The 27,040-nt window shown below is 46.0% G+C and overlaps 1 protein-coding gene across 2 annotated transcripts in view; it reads left to right on the top strand.

Annotated features, from left to right (window-relative positions):
- The window catches only part of ATP6V1C1 (ATPase H+ transporting V1 subunit C1), a 354,471-nt gene that overhangs the window by 195,859 nt on the left and 131,572 nt on the right, over positions 1-27,040 (top strand). For both annotated transcript variants that reach the window (XM_085605130.1, XM_085605131.1), the window contains exon 7: positions 9,768-9,866. In XM_085605130.1, coding sequence (XP_085461256.1) covers positions 9,768-9,866 — 99 coding nt within the window. The remainder of the gene's footprint in view (positions 1-9,767; positions 9,867-27,040) is intronic.

The raw sequence follows: 27,040 nt of genomic DNA, 5'->3' as shown, positions 1-27,040 counted from the left end.
CACCATGCCGTTCCAGTTTGAACCCAGCCATATGCAAATGAGTCTTGACCCTGTGCCTCATGGGAACAATCCAGCCCGAACTGCCAAGCCAGGTCCTACTTGGACTGGAAACAAGCATCCTAGGACCGGTTTCGGGGTTTCACCCCTCTTCAGCCAGGATAGCTTGATTCCAGTGACATGGAGAGCACGGGATCCACGTCTGGGCAAGAGACAACACAGTTTTGGGGAATCCGGAAAGGCAGGATATGAGATGGTTTGAGGCCTACATTTAGTGCATCTACGGATTGTGAAGGTAACCCGTGTAGGGGAGAAGATCCTACCTGAGACGTCCAAGGCCCTAACGTCCGAAACCCGTCTGCAAGAGATCCGGAAAAGGGGCATGGCCAGCTTCGCAGAGAGTACCTTTCCAGAGAGAAACCTATTTGGCTGCCAGGAAAGGAACAGGTCAAGACCTGGTTAACATCCCAGAGTGCTGAATACCGCGGCTCTGGAGCTAAAGAGAGGTGAATGCCTCAAAGGAGTCGGCAGACCATGGGGTGTTCACCCACCGGGGAGCCGTCCACCATGGTGTGCACGCTAAAATGGCAGAACGGAAGGTATTATTGGTCTTATAAGCCAGGCCCTCTTCCGCCAGTGCGGCCAGAAAATTCAAAATAGATGTCACAGCTGCTGCCACTGGATTGAGACCCCGTTGCACACACCAACCATACCAACTTCTCCAGGTGGAGCTGTAGCGCTTGACGGTACTGTCCGTCCAGGCTTTAAACATGACCTTCTCAGCCGCTCCCGAAAGGCCTGGGACTACCCATAGTCCCCTGTAATCCGCCACGCCATCAGGACTAGGGAGCCCTCCGCCACTAGCGGGTGGGGATCCTTGTCCGTACTGAGGAGGAGAGCTGGAAAGCAGGGGAGAGGGATTGGAGAATCCTAAGAAAGTTTCAGAAGAACTGGAAACCAAACTGGCGACCTCCAAATTGGGGTGATGAGCACCACGTTTGCTCTCTGGCGTCGAACTTGGGCCGAAACCCTCGTTATCATGGCGAACGGGGGAAAGGCATAGCCCACCTCCTCCTGCCAGTCCTGCAGAAACTCATCCGTTTTCTCCTCTATGGGGTCCGATCTCCAGCTGAAGAACCGGGGAAGCTGATGATCCAGGCGGGAAGCAAAGAGGTCCACTGAAAAAGGACCTCAAATGCTGTGGAGGTCCGCAAAATCCCCCGAATGCAGCTTCCAGATGCTCATGTCGTGAAAGTGGCCTGAGTGGAAGTCTGCCACCTGGTTGGCCTGCCCAGGAAGGTACTCCGCTGTGACGGAGATCTGATGATCTAGGCAGTATTGCTAGAAGTTCGCCACCAGGTCCGAGAGGGCTTTCGACCGCGTGCCCCCTAGGTGATTGATATACCGGATCGCCAATATGTTGTCCATCTTGAGGAGGACACAGGACCGGATCGAATCCTTGGTCCAGCACTAGATCGCGAATGAGCCCGCTAAGAGCTCCAGACAATTAATGTGTAATCGTTGTTCGAGTGGTGACCGCACACCTCCCACGGTGAAGTCGCCACATCTCGCGCCCCAGCCTGACCTGCTGGCATCTGACTCTATAAAGATATCTGGTGCGGAACCGAAAATTGCTCTCCCATTCCAGGCCTCCATATTGGAGAGCCACCACTGGAGTTTCTCTCTGGCTTCTGCAGAGATGCCCACTTTCTGCGAGTAGGAGAGGCCCCTGTGCAGGTGTGTGGCCTTGAGGCGCTGGAGGGCTCAGTAATGTAGTGGCGCTGGAAATTTGGCCTGGATCGAGGCCGAGAGGAGACCCACTATACGGGCCAGCTGCCTGAGAGAGATCCGCGGTTGAGTAAGAGCCCTCCGAATCTCGTGGCGGATCTTCGTCATCTTCCGGAATGGGAGGCTGAGAGAAGACTCTACGGAGTTGATCAAGAAACCTAGAAAAACGACCTTCTGGGCTGGAACCAGTGTGGATTTAGCCTTGTTGACTACAAAGCCCAGGCTCTGAAGGAGGTCGACCGCGGTCTGGAACTGGCTAGAGAGCGTCTTGGGGCATTGGGCCATCATCAGAATGTCGTACAGGTACATAATAAGCATCATTCCCGACGCCCGCAGGCGTTCTATTACGGGCCGGAGGACCTTGGTGAAACACCAAGGAGCTGAGGAGAGGCCGAACGGGAGAGTGGTGAATTCGCACAGTTCTGTTTCTCCAGAAAAACTGTAGGAACCTCCGGTGTGGAGGAAAATGGGGATCGCGGGATAGGCGTCTTTGAGATCCAAGCACGCCATCCAGTCGTGAGGTCTGAGGATATCGCGAAGGAGATGGATTCCCTCCATCTTGAAGTGGTGATAGACTAGCCACTCGTTGAATTCACGGAGGTTGATAACGGGTCGCTGACCCCCATCCGTCTTGTCCACCAGGAAGAGGTTAGTGACAAAACCTCTGGGGTGGGGCAGAGTTTCTGCGATTGCTCCTTTGTCCAGTAGGGATTGGACCTCCTGGTCGACTGAGGCGGCGTCTGCTGGTGAGAAGCAGAGAGGGCGCGGATTAACAGGTTGCGAGGGTTCCCCGTGGAGTTCTATATGGAACCCTTGTACAGTTTGCAGGACCCAAGCGTCCCCCTTGATGGAAATCCAGGCCTGGAAAAAATGCGCCAGATGACCCTCACACTCTTAGAAGGGAAGAAGGGAGAACACTCACCGGAAGAGTTGGAGGTGCCACCGCCGCCTCTGTGTTTGCTGCGTCTTCCTCGGGTTGGGTAGAAGTTCCCCAAATCTGGCCTGATCTTGATATTGGCCTTGGTTGGAGCCTTGTCCCCTGTGCTGGTTTGGACATCCGGACAAGCAGCCCCTTACTCGTCCGGCCCCTTGGAAAAACCAGAGGGTGAAACACCTTAATAGAGGATTGTGCTTTGTCCAGGGACGTGAAGGTGTTCACGAACCTCCCCAATTTCTTAATAAAGGGGTCCCCAAAGAGGCCGCCCTGAGCGATCGGTCCCGCCTCTTAGTCAGCCAGGTTCCCCAGTTTGGGATCTACCTTGATGAGCAGGGATCTGCGCCGCTCTGTGGATATGGCGCAGTTGGCGTTGCCGAGGAATACCACTGCGCGTTGGGCCCAGGAGGAGAGGGTCTCAAGGGAGATCAGGGATCCCGATGACTTGGCCTCCTCCGCCATGTCAAGAATTTTCGTAAGTGTCTAGGAGCTTGTCTTGGCAAGCTCGCCAAGACCTGTCAATCCCCTTTTTCGGGTCCTTCACGAATTTCTGGAGGAACATGGCCATGCGGGGGTCAATGTCAGGAGTGCAAGCAATTTTTCCCTCCAAAGAGGGGCATGGACACTCCGCCCGAAGGCAATTGCCGACGTTGGGCTTCAGCGGCCAGCGTATCCAGCTCGCGACATACTAGGCAACTTTGTCTGAGGGTGCCCAGTCCGAGGACCTTGGGTGGAGGATGTCATCTGGGTCAAGCATGTCTACGCAAAGATCCTGCTTATCAAAAGCGGGATAAGGGCGGGAGGGGCACCAGGGGCGAGACGGGCCAGCATCCTCATCAGCATCTCCGTGGACGCCATCCCCTGGGTCAGTGGGGTGCACTGGCGGGAAAAGGCTAGCTAGAAGCGCCTGCTTAAGGTGGTCAAAGGCATCCGTATCTACCCCAGTGTCTCGGGCACGCTTGGCAGGTGCGGGCTGGTGGTCAGCTTGTGGTTCGCTGGAATGGGGGTTGGCCGGCAAGGCCTGGGCAGCATTAGCCAGCTTCTCACAGGCTTGTGCAATGTGGCGGGACAGACGATTCTCAAGGGGTGTCATGGATTCTGCGACCGTCTTGTGGATGGATGCATCTACTGCAGCATAGAAATCGTCATCCCACTCTAGCGCAGTAAGGGGGTCCTCCTCCCACTGGTCATCCTGGTAAGACTCCATAGTGTTGGAATAGGTAACCCTGTACCAGGTAAGTGGGTATGTATGGTAGACGGTTGGCGTCAAGGTAAGGGGGGCTGGGTGTCAGCCGCTACTTGGGGCGGGCAGTGCTCGCGGATGGGTGGGCTGGCAGCCCTGGGACCTCACAGCCTTGGTGCTAAAAGTGAAAAGGCAGCCTGCCTAACAAGGGTCCCAGCAGGTCAGTAGGGCCTGCAGTACAGACTCTGAGCGAGCGTAAGGTGGCCTAATAATACTTACCACCGGGGCGTGAGACACTGAAGAAACCAGCCTAATGGCAGAATACAGACCCGTGTGTAAGCGGAGGCGTGTAAACAAGGAAGAAAACGCTGCCTAATGGCAGGAAGTATAGACCCGGGAACGGGCGTTCAGAGGCAGGCGTCAAGGTTCCCCGCTGCGCTGGCTTGGAGTCAGGAATGCGCGACATGCGCGGAATCCAATGCTCGTGCGTCGCGGCTTGGGGTGCGCACAGGCGCCCCCTGGCGATGGGAGTAGTGCACCACCGAGCCTCGCACCGAGATACGCAGCCGTTAGGGAGCTCAGGTGCTCCCACGGCCGGAGTCAGGTCAACCCGAGTAGCGGGTGACTCGCTATGAAATACCTGCAAAGGAATGACGAACCAGTCAAATAAAAAGAATTACAAAGCAGTCAAAATAATGCCAAAACCGGGGCGGACGCGCATCGGTGGTGAAATAGCTCAACGTCCGCGCTCGGCTATGACGGACAGTGAGACCTACACCAAAGGCAATGCAGAAAAAAGGCAGCTCGAGAGAGCACACACCATGTAAACAATGGTCGCCCGAAGGCATACAACGAAATTAGCAAGTAGATCAGAACAGTCTAGAAATACAAGCAGAGAGTAATAAAGCAGACTTAGCTGGCTGCGAGCAGCGAAGAAAGAGGGGGAATGGGCAGTAACAGAGGACTATAAGGAGCCTGGAGCCCCATGATTGGTGCAGATTGGCGGGACACTCTATCCATGGACTCTCTATTGTTTCGAACTGTTGTATTCCCAATGTTCCATGGGAATGGTAGTTGTTTAACTTTTACTTTAAATGGCTGCTATTCAATAAAGTGAAGAAAGAATACCATAATCCTCGCCTCTGGTCCGGACATAGAATTGTGAGGCCTTTTTTTCTAAAAATGGCATCCACAAAAGGTTTGGTGTGCTAATCTTGCCTTCTTCCCAGTGTTTATGAACAAGCAGCTATTTATTTATATATTAAGTGTTTTGTATAGCGCAAACTTGACCCCATAGGGTATCAGAGCGCTTCACTGTAAAGATGTGAATACCTTTTATTTTGTACATTAATCTGGAAAGAATTTAACAAATTAAAACCCATAAAAAACTGTAACAGTAACTTCACTTAGCAACAAAGGTTTTTGCACATTCACAGAATGTAAGTCTAGAGGAACCATACAGCATATTAGTATGTTAGCACAAAGGAATGCAAGAACCTATACAAAACAGGGGACATTGGACCTTAGCAAGAGATGCTCGTGAGTAGTTAAGCAAGAATTTTTAGGTGAATCTAACGAGATTGTATGGTAATGGTTACAGTAGGAATTTGCTCATTAGAAAGATATTGATTTCTTTCTTGAATCTTGCGGAGCTGGGTAACCTTCTGATGCTTGGAGGTAGGGAGTTCCGAATTCTTGATGCAGCACCCGACAACGCTCTGTCGTAAGTATTTTTCTTCTGGCAAATTGGTGGCTTCAGCACTAGATCTCTGGCCCTCCTGGAATGTCTGCTTCCACCGAAAATCTCCATCTCCAATTTCTGAGCTAGATACCGTGGTGAATTGAAGTGTAACGCAAAAACTGTAAAAAGAAGAAAATACCAGTTTTTGCAGTTATTTAAGTGGTGGTAAATATTTTCTATTTCTTGTGTTTTCGATCTAGTTGCAGTTTGTGGGGTAAAAAGGTGTAAAACCTGGAAAACTGAACATTTCTGATTTTAGCAAGAGGTCATTCACGTAGGTCTCTCATTGTTTTCTGACATAAACTAATTGTTATGGCAAATGCATGGGTATGCAGCTCCAAAGGAGGGGGAGCGGGCGGAAGAGGAAGGGGGTTAAAGTTGTGGGTAGAAGGTGTTCCTAGTGGGGAAGGAAGGCTAAAGATGGAATAGCTCCAATTAGGAGCACAAGCCCTCACACACCCCAAAGGGTGTCTTGCTTCATCATCGGGCAGCTCCTCATTGGGCCTGCACTGCAATGCCCAACGGGCCCCGCAGGGGGCTCTTTGCTAGAGGCCTTCTCTGGTTGCTGATGTGAAGCTAGGAAGTGGTGTTGGGGTGTATGTATGGTGAGTAGAAATGGGGAGCAAAATGTGTGGTTTAAAAATAGCTATGGGAAGTCGTGGCTGAAGAGGGAAAATTATACCCGCTTAACTCAGGGTGATGTGTGTGGGGTGGAGCTGGTCGACATGTGTCATGCCCTAACTCGTCCAGTCGGATCTTGGCATTTCTTCAGTACCGGGGGAGCCTCATCTACTCTAGAGGGGACGATCTGTATATGTATAATGAAGGTCCCATCCCCTGTAGTCTGGACTCATGTGGTAGTCCTGTGTGGAATTGAAAAAGGTTGGGAAAATGAGGTAAAGTGAGTTCTACCTTCTGGAAAACTCCTGGAGGGGAAAAACAAGTAAAAAAACATGGTTAAACAACCACAGTTACACTTGGTCGGAAAAGTACAATGCCCAGTGGAGGCACCGACGTAGGACAGAAAGTAAATACACAAGTGCAAAATCACAATTGGAGTGAATCTCCAAAGACATGCAAATACACTAGTCAATCAATCCTGCATTGTTGTGGCGATTGCCAAATGACCTTGTGCTCAGTAACATGGGATTGTCCTGCTGGGGCAGGTGGTGATGTGCCAACGCAGGAGTATCCCAGAGCATGTGTCCCTTTCTCACTACAAAGGAAACACCAAGAAGGGGAGGGGGGTGTTGGCCCCAACCGTGACGTCCAGGATGCTCGCAATATGGCAAGGGAGGAAGCACCTGTAACATGATGGCACTGTATTGTTAATCAAGAGGGTGATAAAAGTCGAGAGCACACCTGGAAGTGTGTGCTAAGCGGAAGTGAGGCAGGTATAGGGGACTTCATAGCTAACAGAGGGTCCTCAAGACATGGAGTAATGACCGTTGTATGTCAAATGGGGGTTGGAAACACATGGCTGCTACCGGTGCACAGAAAGTCGTATCGGTATGGGATGTCAATGATGCCGAAAAGAAAGAAAAAAAAAAGATAAAATAAGAAAATTGAAAAAATTGGGCAAATACGTGCAGCAGATGGAGGCACCGCCTGTTGGTTTAGTCAAAGTGGTAACAATGCGTGCAACCAGTAGAAGCATAAACTAATTGTTGAAATAAAAACTAACATAAAGTAAGTAGAAAAAACTGAAACGGTGTTTTATGTTTTTTCTCAGTAATATCTCTTCCTGATGACTGGCCAATATATAAAAGTAAATACAGTTACGCCTGTCAAACTATTTCATTTGCAGAGATTTATAGCATTTGTTGGTCCGCCAAGAGCATGTGATACCCGCAGCCATTAACCGAGCTGCAACTTATAATGATTTTTCATTGTGTAAATGATCATGCATCAATTCATAAGGTACATCTAATCAGTGACATATGGGTATGGAAGAAAGCAATGCATTGTTCAAAGGTGAGAAGTTTGGGGTTAATCATATTGCATATTATTGGGGGGAGTTTTGTCAAATATGTTTTCTTACACACTGACTTACAATTTAAAGCCAAAAATGTTGGCCCATGTTCTGTAGTTTGAGAAGAGCATACTTCCGAAGCAGGAAGGTTCCCAAGAGGTGCACTCTAGGAACATACTGACTGCACCATCGGCCCCCAATTCTTTTTTTTGTTTTTTTTACTGCGTCAACTTTTCAGTGGTACCTCTCCCGTCCTTGTAGGTTCTCCACAGGCTGATCTGTACCCTCAAGTGCTCTCTTAGGAAGCAGCTGAAGACTAAGTGGCTCCAGGGTCTTTAATTTTCAGTTACAACCCATTGTGTAGGATACTATTATTGCGTTGCCAGGTGTACTTTTAACATTCGCCTCATGGACAACCACCTTAAGTTTAGAAAACACTTACAGACCTGGCTTTTTCCTGATTCATTTTTTAACTAAATTAACACACACAGGTAAACCCCTACATTAGACACTAGAGTTGGCAGCAATTTCAGTCCCTTTTTATCCCCTGGGGATGCTTGTTACGCTCTACAAGTAATACAAATAAATAACAACGCATAAGTAAGGCCTACTCCTAACAGGTATGTAAGATATCTGATAACTGTAGTTTCACGTGTCCTCTCTTGAAGCAGACCGGGTCTCTGGCAACATGTGAGTGATTGACATGCTTGCTATAACAGGAAGAAAGTTACTTAGCTGACCCGACTGCTTATTTTGAGATCATGTCCTCATCTTTAAAAAAATATATATATATATCTTTTGCCATTGGTAAACATTTGCTGCATACCTCTTCATCCACTTTGTCATCTTATTCGTCAGGGAGACTTTACTCCCCAGTGAGAAGACCATAGCACTCTCTCGCTTCCTCCTTGTTGACCTCTCCATTGAAGGGTCCTCTGTTTATCACTCAGTTAATTAAGTCTCTTTTGACGAAGCTATCGCACACATCTGATAACTCCTTGGATAAAGCTCCTTTCAGCAACTGACTTGGAAAAAGACTTCAACAGTTAGTAATACATGCTCGTTTTTGATTGCAAAATCCTGTTTGTCAACCTGTTGACAAACTGAATATTCACTTCTTACAACATGGGACAAGCAAAACTGGTCTCCTTATGACAATGTTCTACAACTTCAGTCTTCTCAGCCTGATCTTTACAACCTCCACTCTTAAGGATAATCTGAGGAACCACAGGATTCACTTCCTAAGGTGCCAGTAGGGCTTCCTAGACAGGTCATGCAGGATGAAGCAATGAAGGAGCTCTGTCTGTGGTTCAGTCATGAAATAAAATAGACTTGCAACAGAGATGAATAAGACAGTCCAGTTTCCTTTCACCCCCAGCACTACGATCTACCATAGAGTAATATTTCTCAACTTCCTATAGAACTAGTACCAACATACTAAAATTCCTGCTATGAATGATGGGTCATTTTCTAGATTTTTGTCCTGACTTCAGTATCTCATAGAGCCCTGTCTCTACCACCTTCATTGCCACTAGTTCCTCAACAATAGCAACTTCTTTTGAAGTGGTGCTGCACACTAAACAATACCTGTAGAATATCTTGGGGGTTTTGAGAATTGTGTTACTGACTATCCAAACTAGAAAGATTTTCTCTATGATGACAAGTTAAAAGATTGTTGTTCCAGAAGGAGCACCTGAAGCACCACAGTTGACCTTTCCTTCACCTCTTCCTACCTGATGAGATTTTAAAACTACTATTTGAACTGACTTTTGCGAAAACCACATTTTTATGAGCAAGAATCCTAGTCAATACAAGTTCTCGCCAGTCCTCTCGACTGCCGAATTTGAGGCATACAGTTACCCATTGCTACCAGGCACAAGGCCAGTCTACCAGATCCCCCAGTAGACACAGGGATTTTGCTCTGAGCAAGACCAAGGGAGTTGCCAAAAGAACTTGACTCCTCATTTTATTGGCCCCACCTTTGCCATACCATACTGTCATCAGGTCCACTATGTTGTGTGAACAAGAAAGCGAGTGAGCATTTTCGATTTTTCTTTATGAATTAACATGTTTAAATTTGTGTTCACAAATTTTTTTTTTACATTATTTCTTTGCTTCTGCTTTCTGAACTACCTTTGGTTATTCATTTCAGGGGAAGTTTGTTAACCAGGAGTTTAGCTGAAATTGTGAAAAAAGAGGACTTTGTTCTGGACTCTGAATATCTAGTGACATTGTTGGTGGTCGTTCCAAAGTAAGTAGTTCTCATTCAAAATATTAAAAATGCAGAAAGTGAATTTGGTCACACACACACCAAAGCTAAATGTATAATTTCAGTGGTGATTGCATGTACTGTAGATGCTTTGAATGGCTGGTTAATCAAGGAGCTGAGATAAAGCTTACCTACCAAACAAGGTGTCTTACAGTCATTTAGATTTTTTTTTCTTTTCTCTTCAACATTCCCAACAGGTGCAAGTTTCTTTATTTTCACGGTTTTGGCCCATTCTCATTGATTTTGAGAAATTCTAATTCTTTTTTGTCCGCATTAAAAGAACCAATATTATAGTTCCATGGCAAATGGAGGTGGTTAATTGTGCCAGAATACATTGTAGAATATCAGATGTTTCATGCAGTGCTTCACCCCGCAGGCATTACTTGCTGACGTTTACAACATGATGTAATGCCACGCAGTGCTTTACTGTTTACAGGACATGCCTTTACTACTCAATGTAGTGGTAATGACTTATGTTCTCAAATGTGTGTGTGTGTGTCTGTGTGTGTATATATCGTTTTTTTTCCTTCTTGTTTTAGAGGTAACGCCCAGACCCCAAATGCTTTTTTATTTTTTTAAATCCCTTACCTCCCTTTACTCTACCTGCCCCATAACATTTAACCCTTGCCACCCTTTACTTCCTGAACCTTAAAAGCCCCTTACCTCCTTTTACCTCTACCCTTCCCTGAACCCTAAAACCTCTTAGCTCCCTCTACCACCCATCCTGAACCTTTACCCACCACTTAACCCATAAATACCCCGTTGTTAGGTCTCGCCTGACCCAGCGCATGCGCTGGTCTGGCGAGACTTATTGAGAGAGCTCCAAAAAGTGCTACCAGGCCATCCTAGAGCTACAGTGCATGTGCGCGGGTGCACGCGCCTCACTTTCGCGGCCGCACGGCCGCTTTGATGTTTGATTGCGATCACTTTTTATTTTTCGCTTGACATAGCCAATAGGTCTCGCTTTTGGGACCTTATAAGTATTTAGTTATGCCAATGCTTGGTTTTTTTTATGACATAACATGTGTGACCTTTATAAAAAAAAAAAAGTCTTACTTGAGTGGTAAAGTACTAAAAAGGGCCTATGTGGTACTTACCTGCATAGTAATGTCCTGCGTAATCAAGACAGCTGGGTAAACTCTTAATACCTACATTGTGTGAAATCTATAGAAGAAAAGAAATTGCATAAACAGAATCCACCCATAATGTTTCTGTGTTAGCCAGTAGGCCGAGCAGGACTTCCATTATGTTACTCTAACAGAGAAATGGATATAAAGCACCTGATATGAGAGTCGTCATTTTTTCTTTTTATAACTCGGATTTTCTGTTTTCAGTGTTTATCTGATTGTTATTATAATAATGTTTGAAAATCAGTGTTTTACAGCCTGTCCCCATTCCCCCAAATAAAATGCATATAAACTGTGGATCCAATTCATAAATACGTTTGCACCTGTAAGTTTAAATTACATATGCAAATAAACGTTGTTTAAAGTTGCAAATTGACTTCTATAATTTACAAAGGTTAATTTGCACTTGTAATTTATGCTTGTGGCACATGTCGTAGATCACATGGTTTGCACTATTCTGCCATCTGCTATTGGGTTGAAAATAGTACAAGTTCTTTACTTCAAGCTTCACTGTTTGGTTTCAATAATGATACATGACCGTTTTTCTGAAACGCACAATGCATCAGCTTACAGACCACACAGACTCCGCTTTGGCTTATTATATTTTTCCTCTTCTGAATGAGAGTGTATGCTTGTATTTGAAGATGGAATGCTATAAATAAGGCTAAACTGCACACAGTTGGTTATAGGTATGTAATGTTTTCCTTAAGTAGATCTTCTATTGGTAGAGGATGTGTTTTGCATTTTGGGAATGCCCTAGACGTTTGTGAACTCTCACAAGCTTGTACGTTTGTGGACATTCACAAACCATTTTCTGACCCTTTTCCGACATCGAAACGTTTGCAGACAGAGGACAGGAGTAAATCAATTTTCTACTTCAAGACAGGACAGCAGTAGACCTATTTCCATTATGAGAAAGAGAAGGGAACTCTGCCTGCTCCTCCAAAATGGGTGACTGAAGAAAAATAATGTTCGAGGCATGTGTGCTGTAGCTACACAAGCATTGCATACTCCTGCCATCTAGTGTTGGGTCCGGATATTTGCAAGTTGTTTTTGTTCAAAGAAGTGCTTTCTAGTCATGAGGTAAGGTGACTCCTCCTTTCGGTGATAATGCACATGAGCATCAACTCCATTGTTAGATTGTTTTCTTTCTGCCATCGGGTTTGGATCTGTATTGCAGTGCTCTGATTTGAAACTGTCAATCAGGATCCCTTCGATTCGCAATTCACTTACCCTCGTCAGTATTGTTTTCGATCGCGTTTCCACCTTCTTCGTGTCAAAAATGTCTGAAAACTTTCAGTATTTCATAGAAAAGTCCAACTGCGGCCTTTGGGCATTGCTCGTTTTCTTCGATCTACAAGATCCATCATCGAGTTTTCTGCCGATGGAACGGACGCCAATTCAGTTTTGTTCTCTGTGCCATTCCAAATTCCAACGCACCGACCTTCATAAGATCTGTAACCTCTGTCTCTCCCCGTAACATAAAGAGGAAGACTGTGATGCTTGTTGGTCGTTCCGATCCAAAAAGACTCTGCCAGACCGTCTGGCTCGACAAAGAGACATGCAGCAGCAGAATATCGAGGACACCCCTGATATCTTAGGAAAAGATATCGAGCAAGAAGAGATGGAAGCATCTGCAGCGAAAGAGGAAGAAGCCTTCTCCATCCAGACCTCCGATTTAAAGTTGGAGATCGAACTAGAATCCCACGACTTTCCAGCTGGACAGGGTGCAGTGAGTAACAAACCCCCTTTACCCACCAAACCCACTCCAACTAACCAAAAGGCTATTGGGCCACCACTACCAACAGGCCATGGTAGGCACCGAGACTCTGATTTCAACGCCCTGTCTTCCGGCTCGGCACCGAAACAGCAAGTCAAGCTTTCCAGCTTGGGCGTAGATTATACCCCTTCAGTTCCGAAACATTCCGGATCCAAAGAGAAAAAAGACCAATGCAGCTCGGCACCGAAAAGTTCGGCACCAAAACAAAAAGAAGCTCCTTTAAAGCCACCAGAGCCTATTTTTGAGTCAATGAAACAAAAGCTGAATCCAAAACAGAAGAAAATTCATATAAATCCTGACACCGGACACATTACAACTTAGCCAACAGTTCCATCTTCCAAAAGAAGAATAGACACTGAATATAAGATTCCCCTCAAAAAGAACAAGCATTGGCATAGCCAAAAGGTCTCACCTTTGGGACCTTATAAGTGTTTAGCCATGCAACAGTTGCATAACTAAATACTTAAAAAGGTCCCAAAAGCGAGACCTATTGGCTATGCCAAGCGGCCGCGAAAGTGAAAGTGATCAAACATCTAAGCGGCCGTGCGGCCGTGAAAGTAATCGCGGTGAAGCGCGGCGCGCGCACGCCCGCACACATGCACTGTAGCTCTAGGCTGGCCTGATAGCACTTTTTGGAGCCCTCTCAATAAGTCTCGCCAGACCAGCGCATGCGCTGGGTCAGGCGAGACCTAAAAAGGACATGGCTACTACTCCTATTACCATTCCTACAAACACCACCACCATCTTCACCAGTGCCTATTATACCAGCTTCAGACCCTTTATACATCACACCACCAAGTTCTTCAAATAAAAATCCTGATATACTAGATGATGATGACATCTATATTCAGCCACCACCTGACCCGTGGGATGACTACAATATAGACCCACCTGCAGACACATACCCGGATCTATATCCAGCTAAACCTTACCCTTCTGATGATAATACTGCATATCCGGAGTTGATTGCTAGGGCTGCCACTTACCATGGAGTTACTTTACACAAAGAAGCCCTAGAAAAGGATTTCCTATTTGAAACCTTAGGAAACACACACACATCACAATCCTTGCCTGTGTTTAAAGGTATGATGAGGCATGCTGATGATATTTTTAAGGATCGAGTTAGGGTTCGTATCCCAACACCTAGGGTGGAGAAAAAATATTATATAAACCTCCACCATTTTACCTTGTTTTTATTTATTTCAGTTGCCTTTAGATTCTTTAGTAGTTTCTAAAGCCTGTAAAAGGGCAAATTCACAAACCTAAGGAACACCTCCCAATAAAGAATCAACATTAATAGGTGCCTCAGGGAAATGAGTAGCTGCTCAATCAGCCAATCATTGGCACATAGCCAATAAACAAGGCCTATTGCCTAGGTATGATAGGGCACACTGGGGTGAGATGGAAGAACTATTATAATATCTCACAGAAGAACACAAGAAAAAAGGGCAGGAAATAGTGCAAGAAGGCAAGCTTATCTCTAATTCATCTATCAGATGTGCGTTAGATGCTGCAGATACTGCAGCTAGAGGAGTCAATACCAGCATTCTACTCAAGAGACATGCATGGCTCAGCATTTCTTGTTTAAAACTAGAAGTTCAACAAACGATTCTTTTTTTAAAAATGTTTTTTTAATATCTTTTTATTGGCATTTATATATGTTACATGAATACATCTAATATAATTATAGTATCAGTACAAGAGGAGCACCTCTTTCTGTGTAAGTTGTCAGTTTTCAGCGATTTACAACAGCCAACTACAATGGAAACAAGGGACTTCTATATTCGTCCAATCTATTGCCCACATTGAGTGTTGCCCCAGACAGGCTTCTCAGCATATCATGAAGGTTCACTGATGTGACCGCGCTCTGCAGTCTTAGCAACAATAGGGGAGTGATCGGGCCCATTGACATCACTGCTTGGCATAGCTGTGTGCACGTTCATTGGATTCAGTCTCGCTCTATTATGCATTATACACTCAATAAGACGAAAGTGAATAAGTCATTGAACAGAAAAAGAAAATAAAAAAACAGAAATAAAAGAAAAGGAACAAAAGTAAAAGAGAGGAACATTTAATATCCATAATAACCTACAATAAACATACTACAACAACTAAATACAAACTGCCAGGGGTCTGTCTTGTGTAAAAGTCTGAATAGGTTATAAATCAGCGCTATCTTAAGGGGGGGCATTGGAGGGAGGTGAGAAGGGGGCTAGGAAGTATTTACAATCGTCTCTCCCTATTCCTCAGAGTCTGTCAAGTCAGTGGGTGACGCTTGATCTGATGTCGTGTTTCCCATGCCTGCGCGATTTCCGCCCAGGGTTCTGCTAACGGTTTGCGACATTTAGTGACCCTATCTTCTTTAATCAACGTCTGTTCCTCTGCCCTAATCCAGCAAGACACATCCGCCTCCCAGGTAACCACAGTGGTGAGTGTTGCGATTTCCAACTAAGGGCTATCCTCCTCTTGGCCAAAAGAAGAGCCAGATCTGTGAACCTATGCCCCAGTCTTCGAGATTTGGGCCTCGGAAAGAGACCCAGAAAACAAACCTCCGGTGTGCATGGCAAGTCGCGAGACAACACTCCATTGACAGTGCCCACAATCTTGGTCCAGTAGCCCATGAGCGAGCATATGGTGAAGTCTGCGTCTCTCTGATCCACAAACTATTCTTAATACACCATTTGATAAGAATTGCCCCTTTGGGCCTCAGATACACCAATCGTTCGAGAAAATGAAAAATTACACAGAAGTGGCAAAATCCATGGGAGCACACAAGTCGCCTTCTACTAGAGGTTCCTTTCGTCGCTCCTTCTAGGGGGCTCCAAGACTAATACCACAGATGCCAGCGCATTTTTGTATAAAACACAAACACAATCTTCCACCTCTAGAGCATTCTATGAAGATGGATCTAGAGGTGACAACTTTAAAGGAAGAGGTGGAGGTACGCAACATGCACCTCTCCATCCACTAACGAACAGTGATGTGATATCACTTCCCCCGATCATTCATCACCTGTCGGGGGAAGATTACAACATTTTCGTCCCGTTTGCCAAACAACAACAGCCAAATGGGTGTTGGACATTATCCTACATGGTTATAGCCAGGAGCTCTCAAGCAACCCACCCAATATTCCACCTCATATTTACAAATTGTCTTTAGAACACCAACATCTGCTCAAACAAAAAGTACAAGCTCTTCTAACAAAAGGAACAATAGAACCTGTTCCATTACAAGATCAAGGATCAGGGGTATATTCACTATACTTCCTAATTCCCAAAAAGGACAGTTCATTAAGGCCAATCCTGGATCTCAGGCCATTAAACCTATACATATTATCAGAACACTTCCATGTGGTCACACTGCAACAAGTGCTTTCACTTTTGCCGCAAGGCAATGTTGTCAAAACTAGACTTAAAGGACGCATTCTTTCATATACACATTCACCCAGCACATTGCAAATACCTCAGATTTGTGATAGGAAAACAATCATTATCAGTTCAAAGTACTTTCATTCAGAGTAACAACTCCAACCAGAATGTTAACCAAATTCCTTTAAGTGTTAGCAGCCCATCTGCGAAGACGACAGATCCATATCTTCCCATACCTAGCTGATTGGCTCATAAAAGCCAACACACATCCCAAATGTGTGCAACACACACAAATCACCATAAACCTTCTACATCAGTTAAGATTACAGTCGATGCACAAAACTCCCATCTCCAACCCACTCAAATACAACCATATCTAGGAGCCATTCTAAACACTCAAATGGCTCTGGCATATCCCAATGTAGCCAGGATTCACAATTTTCAAACATTGTTACTTCAGTTTCAAAACAACCAATATCTACCAGTCAGAATGTTCATGCAGCACTGTGGATGATGGCGTCCTGCATTGCCATAGTACCTCATGCAAGACTTAACATGCGTCCTCAACAAGAATGCTTAGCACGTCAGTGGAATAAATCACAGGGTCCGCTAACAGATCTAGTGTTGGTAGACAGCTGCACTCATCGCTCTCTGCAGTTGTGGAACACACAAAATCTATCAACATGACGGCCCTTTATCAACCCTATTCCACAAGTCGTGCTGACAACAGACGCATCTCTCACAGGATGGAGAGCACATTTACAACATTTAACAGTTCAAGGTCTTTGGGATACCACCCAACAGAACCATCACATCAACTACTTAGAGGTCCAAGCAGTTCAGCTAGCATTAAAAGAATTTCTACCTCACCTGATTGGAAAAGTTGTCCTAGTCCGGACAGACAATATGACAACAATGTACTATGTACAAAAACGGGGACACACACACTCTTTACAGCGGTCATGCCTCTGACCATTTGGCGTTGGGTAATTCATTACAAAATTCTAGGTACAGACAACATCTTTGCCGATCTCTTCAGCAGAATGAGGCAACAAGTACACAAATGGGAACTTCCCCCACAGGTTCCCCTTCCGTACATCCAAAAATGGGGATTCCCACAAATAGACCTCCTTTGTTACAGCAGAGAAATCAAAATGCCTAAATTTCGCCTCCAGGTTCCCACACCCTCTATCCAAAGTCAATGCCCTGTGAATCAACTGGTCAGGGATATTTGCTTATGCTTTTCCTCCTCTCCCTCTCCTTCCATTTCTGGTTCGGAAACTCGGGCATCTCTCACACTGATTCTGGTGGCTCCCACATGGGCTCGTCAACCATGGTTCATCACACTGTTGGAACTCTCAATAGTTCCACATCAGAAGCTTCACATAATTCCAAATTTACTCTCACAGAACCATGGAGAAATCAGACATCCAAACCCAAAGGAACTCAACCTAGCGATTTGGCTCATAAAGTCATAGAGTTTGGATATTTAAACCTACCACCAGATTGTATGACAATTCTTAAGGAAGCAAGAAACCCCATCACTAGAGCATGTTATGCAACAAAGCAGAAAATGTTTGGATTATATTGTCATAATAACACAATTGATCCGCCAGATACATCTATACAAAATAATATGTTCGAGGTATGTGAGCTGTAGATCACCTGCTTTGCATAAGATAGTCATCTAGTGTTGGGTCCGGATGTTTGCACTTGTTTTTCTGGATGATAGTGCGCATGGTCTTCCACTCCATCTTCAGATTGTTTTTTTCCGCCATCCGGTTTGGATGTAACTCGCTGCGCTCCGGTTTGACGTCGATCCTTCGGTCCTTCTCGGCACGTATCACATTCACATTCAACGGTATTGTTTCCGTTCGCGTTCCACTTTCTTTGTAGATCGTGATTCCCAAAGAAACTTTCAGTCGTAGAGCTTGTGGTAGGCCGTCGGGCCTAGCCCCTGGTTCGACTTGCAATCGATGAAACAAACTCCTTTCAAGTTATGTCCTCGGTGCCATGCAAAATACCCGCGCACAGACTCACACGAGGTGTGCAATTTGTCACCCAACCACAGAGAAGACTACTGCGACGCGTGCCGAGCTTTCTGCTCCAAAAAGACTCTTCATGATCGTCGGGCCCGATTACGCGACATACAGAGACAATAAGCAGGTCCATTCCAGACCTCTTCGGACCTCAGTCAGACGAGGAGGAAGGCGATGAGCCCATCGGTGCCAATGAAGAACAAGAAGACATCTTCGTTTCCGATAATAGCTTGGATGAGGATGAAGACATCCCACAGGGCCAACGTACTGTGAGTGCAGTCCCTACCTCGCCCCATCTTCCACTTCCATCGAAGAAAAAGGCTCCGCACCACCAACCTGCGCCCTCGGGCCCCGATGAGCATCGAGAACAAGCTTCCGAAGCCCCGCCTTCGGGCTCGGTACTGAACCATACTAAAAAGCCTTCTGGCTCCGAAAAGCCCCATGCCAAATTGGGCACCTAGCCAAAGACTTCGGAGACAAAGAAAAAATTCTGGCACCGAACATTGTCCGTCAGCACCGGAACAACCTCAGGATCCGAAAACCGCGGCCATGAAACCATCGGCGCCGAAACACACAGACGCCGAAGTCACCAAAAAACATGTTTTCGGTGATCCGATCGACAAACCGGATCCGAAATAAAAAAATCCTGGTTATACACCCAAGGACTGGACATATCACCACTAAAGTGACTTTAAAAAGAGGTGCTACTACAGAAGAGGAATTCCACATACCATTGAAGAAGAGAACTGTCGGGACAAGCCCTTCCCCTCCTCCTCTTCCTCTTCCTTCACCTTCTCTACCCCAGACTATACCTGTGCCAACTTCACCTGAGCACTCACCAACACACACACCTGACAACCAGGGTGATGGGGATTGGGATAACAATGATGATGATCGGCCTGGAGATGTGTGGGATGACTATAATACTGATTCTACCACTGATAATGACCCGGACATATATCCTACGAAGCCCTCACCACCAGATGACCGTGTAGGATTTGTTGAGTTGTTAAGTTGGGCTGCTACTTACCATGGAGTCCCACTACTCAGAGAATCCCTTGAAGAGGATTTTCTTTTCGAGATTCTACAAAACACACAAAAGTCTACTCACATGTTGCCCATGTTGAAAGGCATGACCAGACGCGTAGACGACATTTTTAAGGATTCTGTTAGGGCATGTATCCTCACCCCGAGGGTAGTTAAAAAAATCCTAGCCTGCCCCTTCAGATCCAGTCTACATGAAAGATCAACTACCATTAGATTCACTAGTAGTTTCTAATGCATGGAAAAGTGCAAACTCCAAGACTACTGGAGACGCACCACCACCAGATAAAGATTCTAAACTCCTTGATACTTCAGGCAAAAGGATAGCCTCCCAGGCTGCTAACTTCTGGCGGATTTCCAATACGCAGGTGTTGCTAGGACGCTATGACCAAGCACACTGGGATGAAATGGAGCAACTCATCCAGTTTCTCACTCAAGAACACAAATCAAAAGCGCAAGACCTGGTTCGTGAGAGGCAGGTAAATACCAGTATTCTTTTAAGAAGACACGCCTGGCTGCGCATATTGGGGTTTAAACTGGAGGTTCAAATTTCCATACTGAACGTACCCTTTGACAAGGAACACCTTTTTGGGCCGGTAGTAGACACTTCATTGGACAAAATAAAGAATGATACTGAAGTGGCTAAATCCATGGGAGCACTTCTGTCCCCACAAGGGCGTGGTTCCTTTCGTCGCTCATTTTATCGAGCAGGATCTAAAACTACTTCCTCAGACACTGCTTCCACCTACAAGGGAAATAATCCACCCTCAGGTTCCAAAGGTTTCTATCAAGGCAATTACAGTGGAAACAACGGCAAGGGCAGAGGTAGAGGTTCCAATACACCTACCTCGCCATCCAATACAAAACAGTGACTTGCCCATAGTTCCCCCTGACCACTTAACACCTGTGGGGTGAAGACTGTCACAATTTCTAACAAAGTGGTAGTCAATAACAACAGACAAATGGGTTATTCAAATGATCCATTCTGGTTACTGCCTGGAGTTCATCAACACTCCTCCAAACATTCCCCCAAAATCGCACAGGCTTCCACCGGATCACTTAGACCTTCTCAAACAGGAAGTACAATCACTGCTAATAAAACAAGCCATAGAGCCCGTACCACTTCAACATAAGGGGTCGGGGGTGTACTCCTTTTACTTTCTAATTCCAAAAAAGGACGGCTCTCTCAGACCCTTATTGGATCTCAGAGAACTCAACCTTTACATACGGTCAGACCACTTCCACATGGTAACACTGCAACAAATACTACCTCTTCTGCAAAAGGGCGATTTTCTTTCTACTCTAGATTTAAAGGACACCCACTTTCATATCCCAATCCATCCAGCTCATCGCAAATTTCTCAGGTTTGTGGTAGCAGGTCAACACTACCAATTCAAAGTGCTCCCGTTCGGAGTCACCACTGCCCCCAGAGTCTTCACATAATGTCTGGCGGTCGTAGCTGCGTATCTCAGAAGACAAAGCATACATGTTTTTCCCTATCTGGACGACTGGTTCATCATAGCCAACACATATCAGCAATGTCTCAAACACACTTCAGTAACCATTCAGCTGCTTCAACAGCTAGGGTTATCAGTCAATGTGCTAAAATCACATCTTCAGCCAAACAACGTTCAGGATTACCTAGGAGCCACTCTATATACTCAGAAGGCTCTAGCGTATCCCAATGCAGACAGAATTCTAAACATTCAGGCGCTGGTTCTCAAATTTCAACCCACTCAGTCACTTCCGGCTCGAGTGTTTATGCAACTGCTGGGAATGATGGCATCTTGCATCATGATCGTTTCCCACGCCAGGTTACACATGCGTCCACTTCCAGTCGTCCATGCGTCCACTTCCAGTCAGTGGAACCAGTCTCAAGGTCTATTAACCAATCTAGTGTTGGTAAGTGGCCGTACTCATCGCTCTCTGCAGTGGTGGAACCCACAAAACCTATCAAAAGGGCGGCCATTCATAGAGCCGATTCCACAGACAGTGTTAACAGCGGACGCATCCCTTACTGGCTGGGGAGCTCATCTTCAGCAACATACAGTGCAAGGGCTGTGGAGCCTGCACCAAAAGATGCTCCACATCAATCATTTAGAGCTCATGGCAATCTTTCTGGCTCTCAAAGCCTTTCAAGAACACCTATCTGGCAAAGCTGTGTTAGTCCAAACCAACAACATGACAGCTATGTATTACATACAAAAACAGGGGGGGGGGGGGGGAAACACTCTCTCCAACTGTCCCATTTAGCCCAGGACATTTGGAAGTGAGCTATTCACCACAACATGTATCTCCTAGTGGAATACCTCCCAGGAGTCAATCAATCAATCAATCAAAATCAGCTTTATTCGGTGCAATACAAGTCACCATAAAAGCACAACAATCCCAGGAGTCAACAATCAGATTGCAGACCTCCTCAGCAGGCCGAGGTATCAAATACACGAGTGGGAACTTCACCCTCAACTTCTACACCCATACTTCTAAGCTTGGGGAGTCCCTCAGATAGACCTGTTCGCAACACCCGAAAACACAAAATGCCAAAGCTTCGCCTCCAGGTATCCACCCCCGTTCTCCAGAGGCAATGCTCTATGGATGAACTGGTCAGGGATATTTGCCTACACTTTTCCGCCCCACCCACTCATTCCATCAGTGGTTCGGAAACTCAGGCAAACATCCCTCACGCTAATACTAGTGGCTTCAATATGGGCACGTCAACCCTGGTTCAGAACCCTGTTGGAACTCTCTTTCTGGTACCACATTAAAAATTACATTTAACTCCCAATGTCCTCACACCAAGCAATGGAGAAATCAAACAGCCAGATCCCAAACAGCTGAACCTTGCCATCTGGCTCCTGAAGTCATAGAGTTTGGTATCTCAACCTTCCGCCAGAAAACCTACCACAAAGGCCTGCTAGCAGCCAAATGGAAGCGTTTTGTTATCTATTGCAATAACAATCACATTAACCCTCTTGATGCTTCCATACAGAACATAATGTGCTACCTTTTGCATTTGCAGTAGTCAACATTGGCCTATACATCCATCAAACTGCATCTTGCTGCCCTAGCAGCTTACCTTCAAAATAGGCAACATTTATCACTATTTCGAGTGCCTGTCATCAAAGCATTTATGGAAGGGCTATAAAGAGTGATACCACCAAGACTTCCACCTGCCCCAGTATGGAATTATAACATAGTCCTCACAAGGCTAATGGGTCCGCCATTTGAACCCATGTGAAATGTGAACTACAGTACCTTACTTGGAAAACAGCTTTCCTCATTGCAATCACTTCATTAAGGAGAGTGGATGAACTATAGGCACTAACCATAGAAGAACCCTTCTTCCAGTTACATAAGGATAAAGTGGTTCTTCGTACCAACCCTAAATTGCTACCTAAGGTTGCTCCTGCATTTCACATCAATCAGTCTGTTGAATTACCTGTTTTCTTCCCTCAACCTGACTCTGTTGCAGAACAAGCTTTACATACTTTAGGTGTCAGAAGAGCTCTTTTGTATTACACTGAAAGAACAAAGTCATTTCGTAATACCAAACAACTCTTTGTAGCTTTTGTATCACCTCACAAAGGCAATCCTATCTCCAAATCGGGAATTGCAAGGTAGATTGTCAAGTGTATTCAGATTTGTTATCGAAAAGCCAAAAGGACTCTTACAGTACCCCCTAGAGCACATTCCACTCGCAAGTTAGGGGCTACTATGGCTTTCTTGGGGAATATCCCCATTACTGATATCTGCAAAGCTGCAACATGGTCCACACCACACACATTCACCAAACACTATTGTCTAGATGTGTTAGCAAGACAACAAGCTAATGTGGGTCAAGCAGTACTTAAAACGTTATTTCAGACAACCCCAACAGTTACAGGATAGCCACCGCTTTGGAGAGTCTGCTGTATCGCCTATGCAAAGCATGTGATCTACAGCTCACATGCCTCGAACGGAAAATGCTACTTACTCAGTATGCATCTTTTCATGGCATGTAGAGCTGTAGAACCTCACTCGCCAACCCACCTCCCCGGGTACCTGTAGCCGCATGGACATCTCTAATCTTTACTACTACTCCATTCTCTCACCCTCTGCGGAAAACAATCTGAAGATGGACTCGATGACCATGTGCACTATCACCTAAGGGAGGAGTCCCCTATCTCGTGACTAGAGAAAACTTCTTCCAGAAAAACCAGTGCAAACATCTGGACCCAACACTAGATGGCAATCTTATGCAAAGAATGAGATTCTACCGCTCTACATGCCAAGAAAAGATGCACACTGGATAAGTAGTATTTTCCTTGTTCTCTTTTGCATCTACAACGTGCAGGCCTTGCCTATACATCTATTCACTTACATGTTTATCCCAATTCAAAGTTCCACTAGTTCAAGCCTTTATGGAAGGACTTAAAAGAATAACACCATGTAGGGTTCCACCTGCACCTGTCTGGAACCTTAACATTGTTCTCACAAGGTTTATGGGTCCACCTTTTGAACCTTTACACAATTTATTTCATGGAAAGTTGCCTTTCTAATTACTATCACTTCATTAAGGCATGTTGGTGAGCTGCAGGCATTAACCTTAGAAGAACCCTTCTTTCAACTTGATAAAGATAGAGTGGTGGCTCTTCGTACAAACCCAAAATCAGTGCTGTGACTCAAACCCAGTTCCCCAGATTTGAGATTGACTTCCCTACCGTTAGGCTACATCCCCCCCTTACAGTTTGTGCTGCCAATATCCTGGCCATCTACGGTCGTTATGATTGGTAGATGTGGTCCGACATTGATGCACTCAGACCTAGTGCCAGAGGTTAGAAGATCGGAGGCAAAACGAATTCTGATGGAGGGGAAAACATTCTCTGAGAAAATTGATTGCACTATGGCTATAGCCTCAACGGGCTTTCGGCAGCTTGCAGGGGCCGCTGTTTTAAGGCGAAAAGGTTGTCTAAAAGCAGCAACTTTCTGGCCTGAGGTTAAGTGAAAAATCCTGGATATGTCCTATGATGGCAAAGCCCTCTTTGGAAAACATATGGAAGATGCTTTACAAGCCATCAATGCAAATACAGACACTGCAAAATCAGTGGGACCGCCACCTGCAGCCGCATCCACCGCCACCTGCAGCCGCATCCACCGCCACCTGCAGCCGCATCCACCGCCACCTGCAGCCGCATCCATCTGCAGCCGCATCCATCTGCAGCCGCATCCACCTGCAGCCGCATCCACCTGCAGCCGCATCCACCTGCAGCCGCATCCACCTGCAGCCGCATCCACCTGCAGCCGCATCCACCTGCCGCTGCATCGACCGCCACCTGCCGCTGCATCGATCGCCACCTGCCGCTGCATCGACCGCCACCTGCCGCTGCATCGACCGCCACCTGCCGCTGCATCGACCGCCACCTGCCGCCGCATCGACCTCCACCTGAAGTTGCTTTGACCACCACCTGCAGCCACTTATGACAAACAAGGACAGAGGTGGAAACAGAACAACCAGGGTAAAGACACCAATAGGAAACAGTGACCCCTCTCAAGTGCTTGTTACACCAAAACCTATGCAATCTGTGGGTGCAAAAATGTCCAACTTCTCCCACCAATGGTGGCAAATACCATCAGACAGATGGGCATTAGACCTTGTCAACAATGGTCATAACCTGAGGTTTATCAAGCGGCCGCCAACCACTCCATCAAAGGGAGTGCACCCACCATGTCTTCACTTACTCCAGAAGAAATCCCTCACCATGTTGAGCAAAGTTCCCCACTCCCAAAAGGGAATGGGTTTCATCTGCTGTTTTTTCCTCATAAAAACGGAAATCAGGGGAATGGTGACCCGTTTTGGAACTTCGAAAATTAAACAAATTTCTACGAAAACAATCCTTTCACATAGTCACCCCTCCAGACATCCTGCATGTCCTCAACCACGGAGACTACACACCCAGGGTTTACAGGAAGCGTATTTTCATATTTCCATAGATCCCAAACATCATAAGTTTCTAAGATTCATTGTAGTCGGCACCCACTCCCAGTTCAAAGCCCTCCATTCGGCTTCAAATCAGCTTCTCGCATCTTCACGAAATGAATGGCCCCTGTAGCAGCTTCTCTGAAGAAAGACGGTTATTGGGTATTCTCATACATTGACAACTGGCTTAAAAAGGCACCAACAGCCAGTCAAGCATCGAAAGCCACGGAATCTTGCCTAACATTGTTCAGCAACTTAGTTCTCACTGTCGCCCACCAAAAATCATCAACTTTTCCATCAAGAAGGATAATTTCTTTATCTCAAGACAGACAACGAAGACTCAAGTATTAGCACTCAAACTGCTGGCAAAAAAGTCAATTTCTGTGCGTCTGGTCAAATTGTTCCTAGGGATGATGTCCTCGGCGCTAAATCTAGTCCCTTGCTCCCACCTACAAATTAGACCTCTATACAAGGAACTAGACAAGCAATGGATGCAGACGGAGGGATCATTCGACCATCTAGTGAAGATCACTCCAGGCATGACAGGTGCTCTAACCTGGTGGTCACAAACCAGCCATCTTTCTGAGGGTCTCACATTCCTGCCTCAAATACCTGATTTTCTACTTACCACGGAAGCCTCCTTAGAGGGCTGGGTCGGTCAACTAAAAGGCCTGCAGATCCGGGGGGGAATGGTCTCCAGTCCAAAGGACGATGCATATCACTAGACTGAAGCTCAAAGCAATCTTTCTCAGTCTCCAAGCTTTCCTACCACGGATAACAGGTTTGTCAGTGTTACGACCTGCATGCATTATGTAAACAAGTAAGGGGGCACAAGAACGCTAGACCTTTCAAGGGAAATTACGGAAATTTAGAGCTGGCTTATGAATCACAGGGTAGTACATAGGGCAGACCATGTTCCAGAGACAAGAAATCTCTTAGCTGTCGCGCTAAGCAGAACACTGACCAGATGCCACAAATGGGAACTGGACTCCTCTGAGCTAAACAAGATCTTCTCCTTCTGGGGCAAGCTAGTGCTAAATAGCTTTGCCACAAAAGAAAACCGAAAATTTGGCAATGCATTTTCGATCAGATGGTCCGGGATCTATACATACAATTTTCCCCTGATACCTTATTCCAAAAATGATCAGCAAGGGCTGTTGTCTAATCCTGATAGACCCCAGATAGCCCAGACAGCATTGGTTCACAGAGCTGCTCCAGGTTGTCAAACGCGCCACATTCATCTTAAACCATCCAGGACACTTTTGACGAGGCTAGGTCCTTCATCCAGACCCGACTTCTCTCCACTAATGCACATGGCTCATGAATTCTATGAATTCACACTCCTGTCTCATGCCAAAGTCACTGCATCGTATATATGCAAGTCACCCCTACAGCAGGCCTTTGAGCCCTATTGCAGGGTGTATTATATTTTATGTAAGGACATATCTGCAAGAGCAGATATGCCCCTGTGATGTCTAGTTCTATTACTAGATATTGCAAGTGATAAGTGAAGCCATTTTAAAAGCATGTGATTGACACTGGTGAAAACGAGTTCCCCAGCTACATAATGGCTTCACTGAAATGTATGTTGTTTGGTATCATACACCTCGTATTAATAAATCCACACTGATTACAGTAATGGATTGATTAACACATACACCCAGAGGGGTACATTAGCGGTACCCCCTGAAACCCTCTAGTGTGCTAGCTGACTGGTTCAGTCCAGCCTGCCACCAGAGACCAGTTTCTGATCCCCAAGGGTGAGGGCCTCCGCTTTCAGGCGGTCAGAAACAAAGCCTGCTTGTGTGGAGGGTGTTCACACCCCTTCCACAGTGTAACCTG

Source organism: Triturus cristatus, chromosome 5_1 (assembly GCF_964204655.1).
Source record: "Triturus cristatus chromosome 5_1, aTriCri1.1, whole genome shotgun sequence".
Lineage (NCBI taxonomy): Eukaryota > Metazoa > Chordata > Amphibia > Caudata > Salamandridae > Triturus > Triturus cristatus.
The sequence above is the reverse complement of the archived record's forward strand: the minus strand, read 5'-3'. Positions and strand labels throughout refer to the sequence as shown.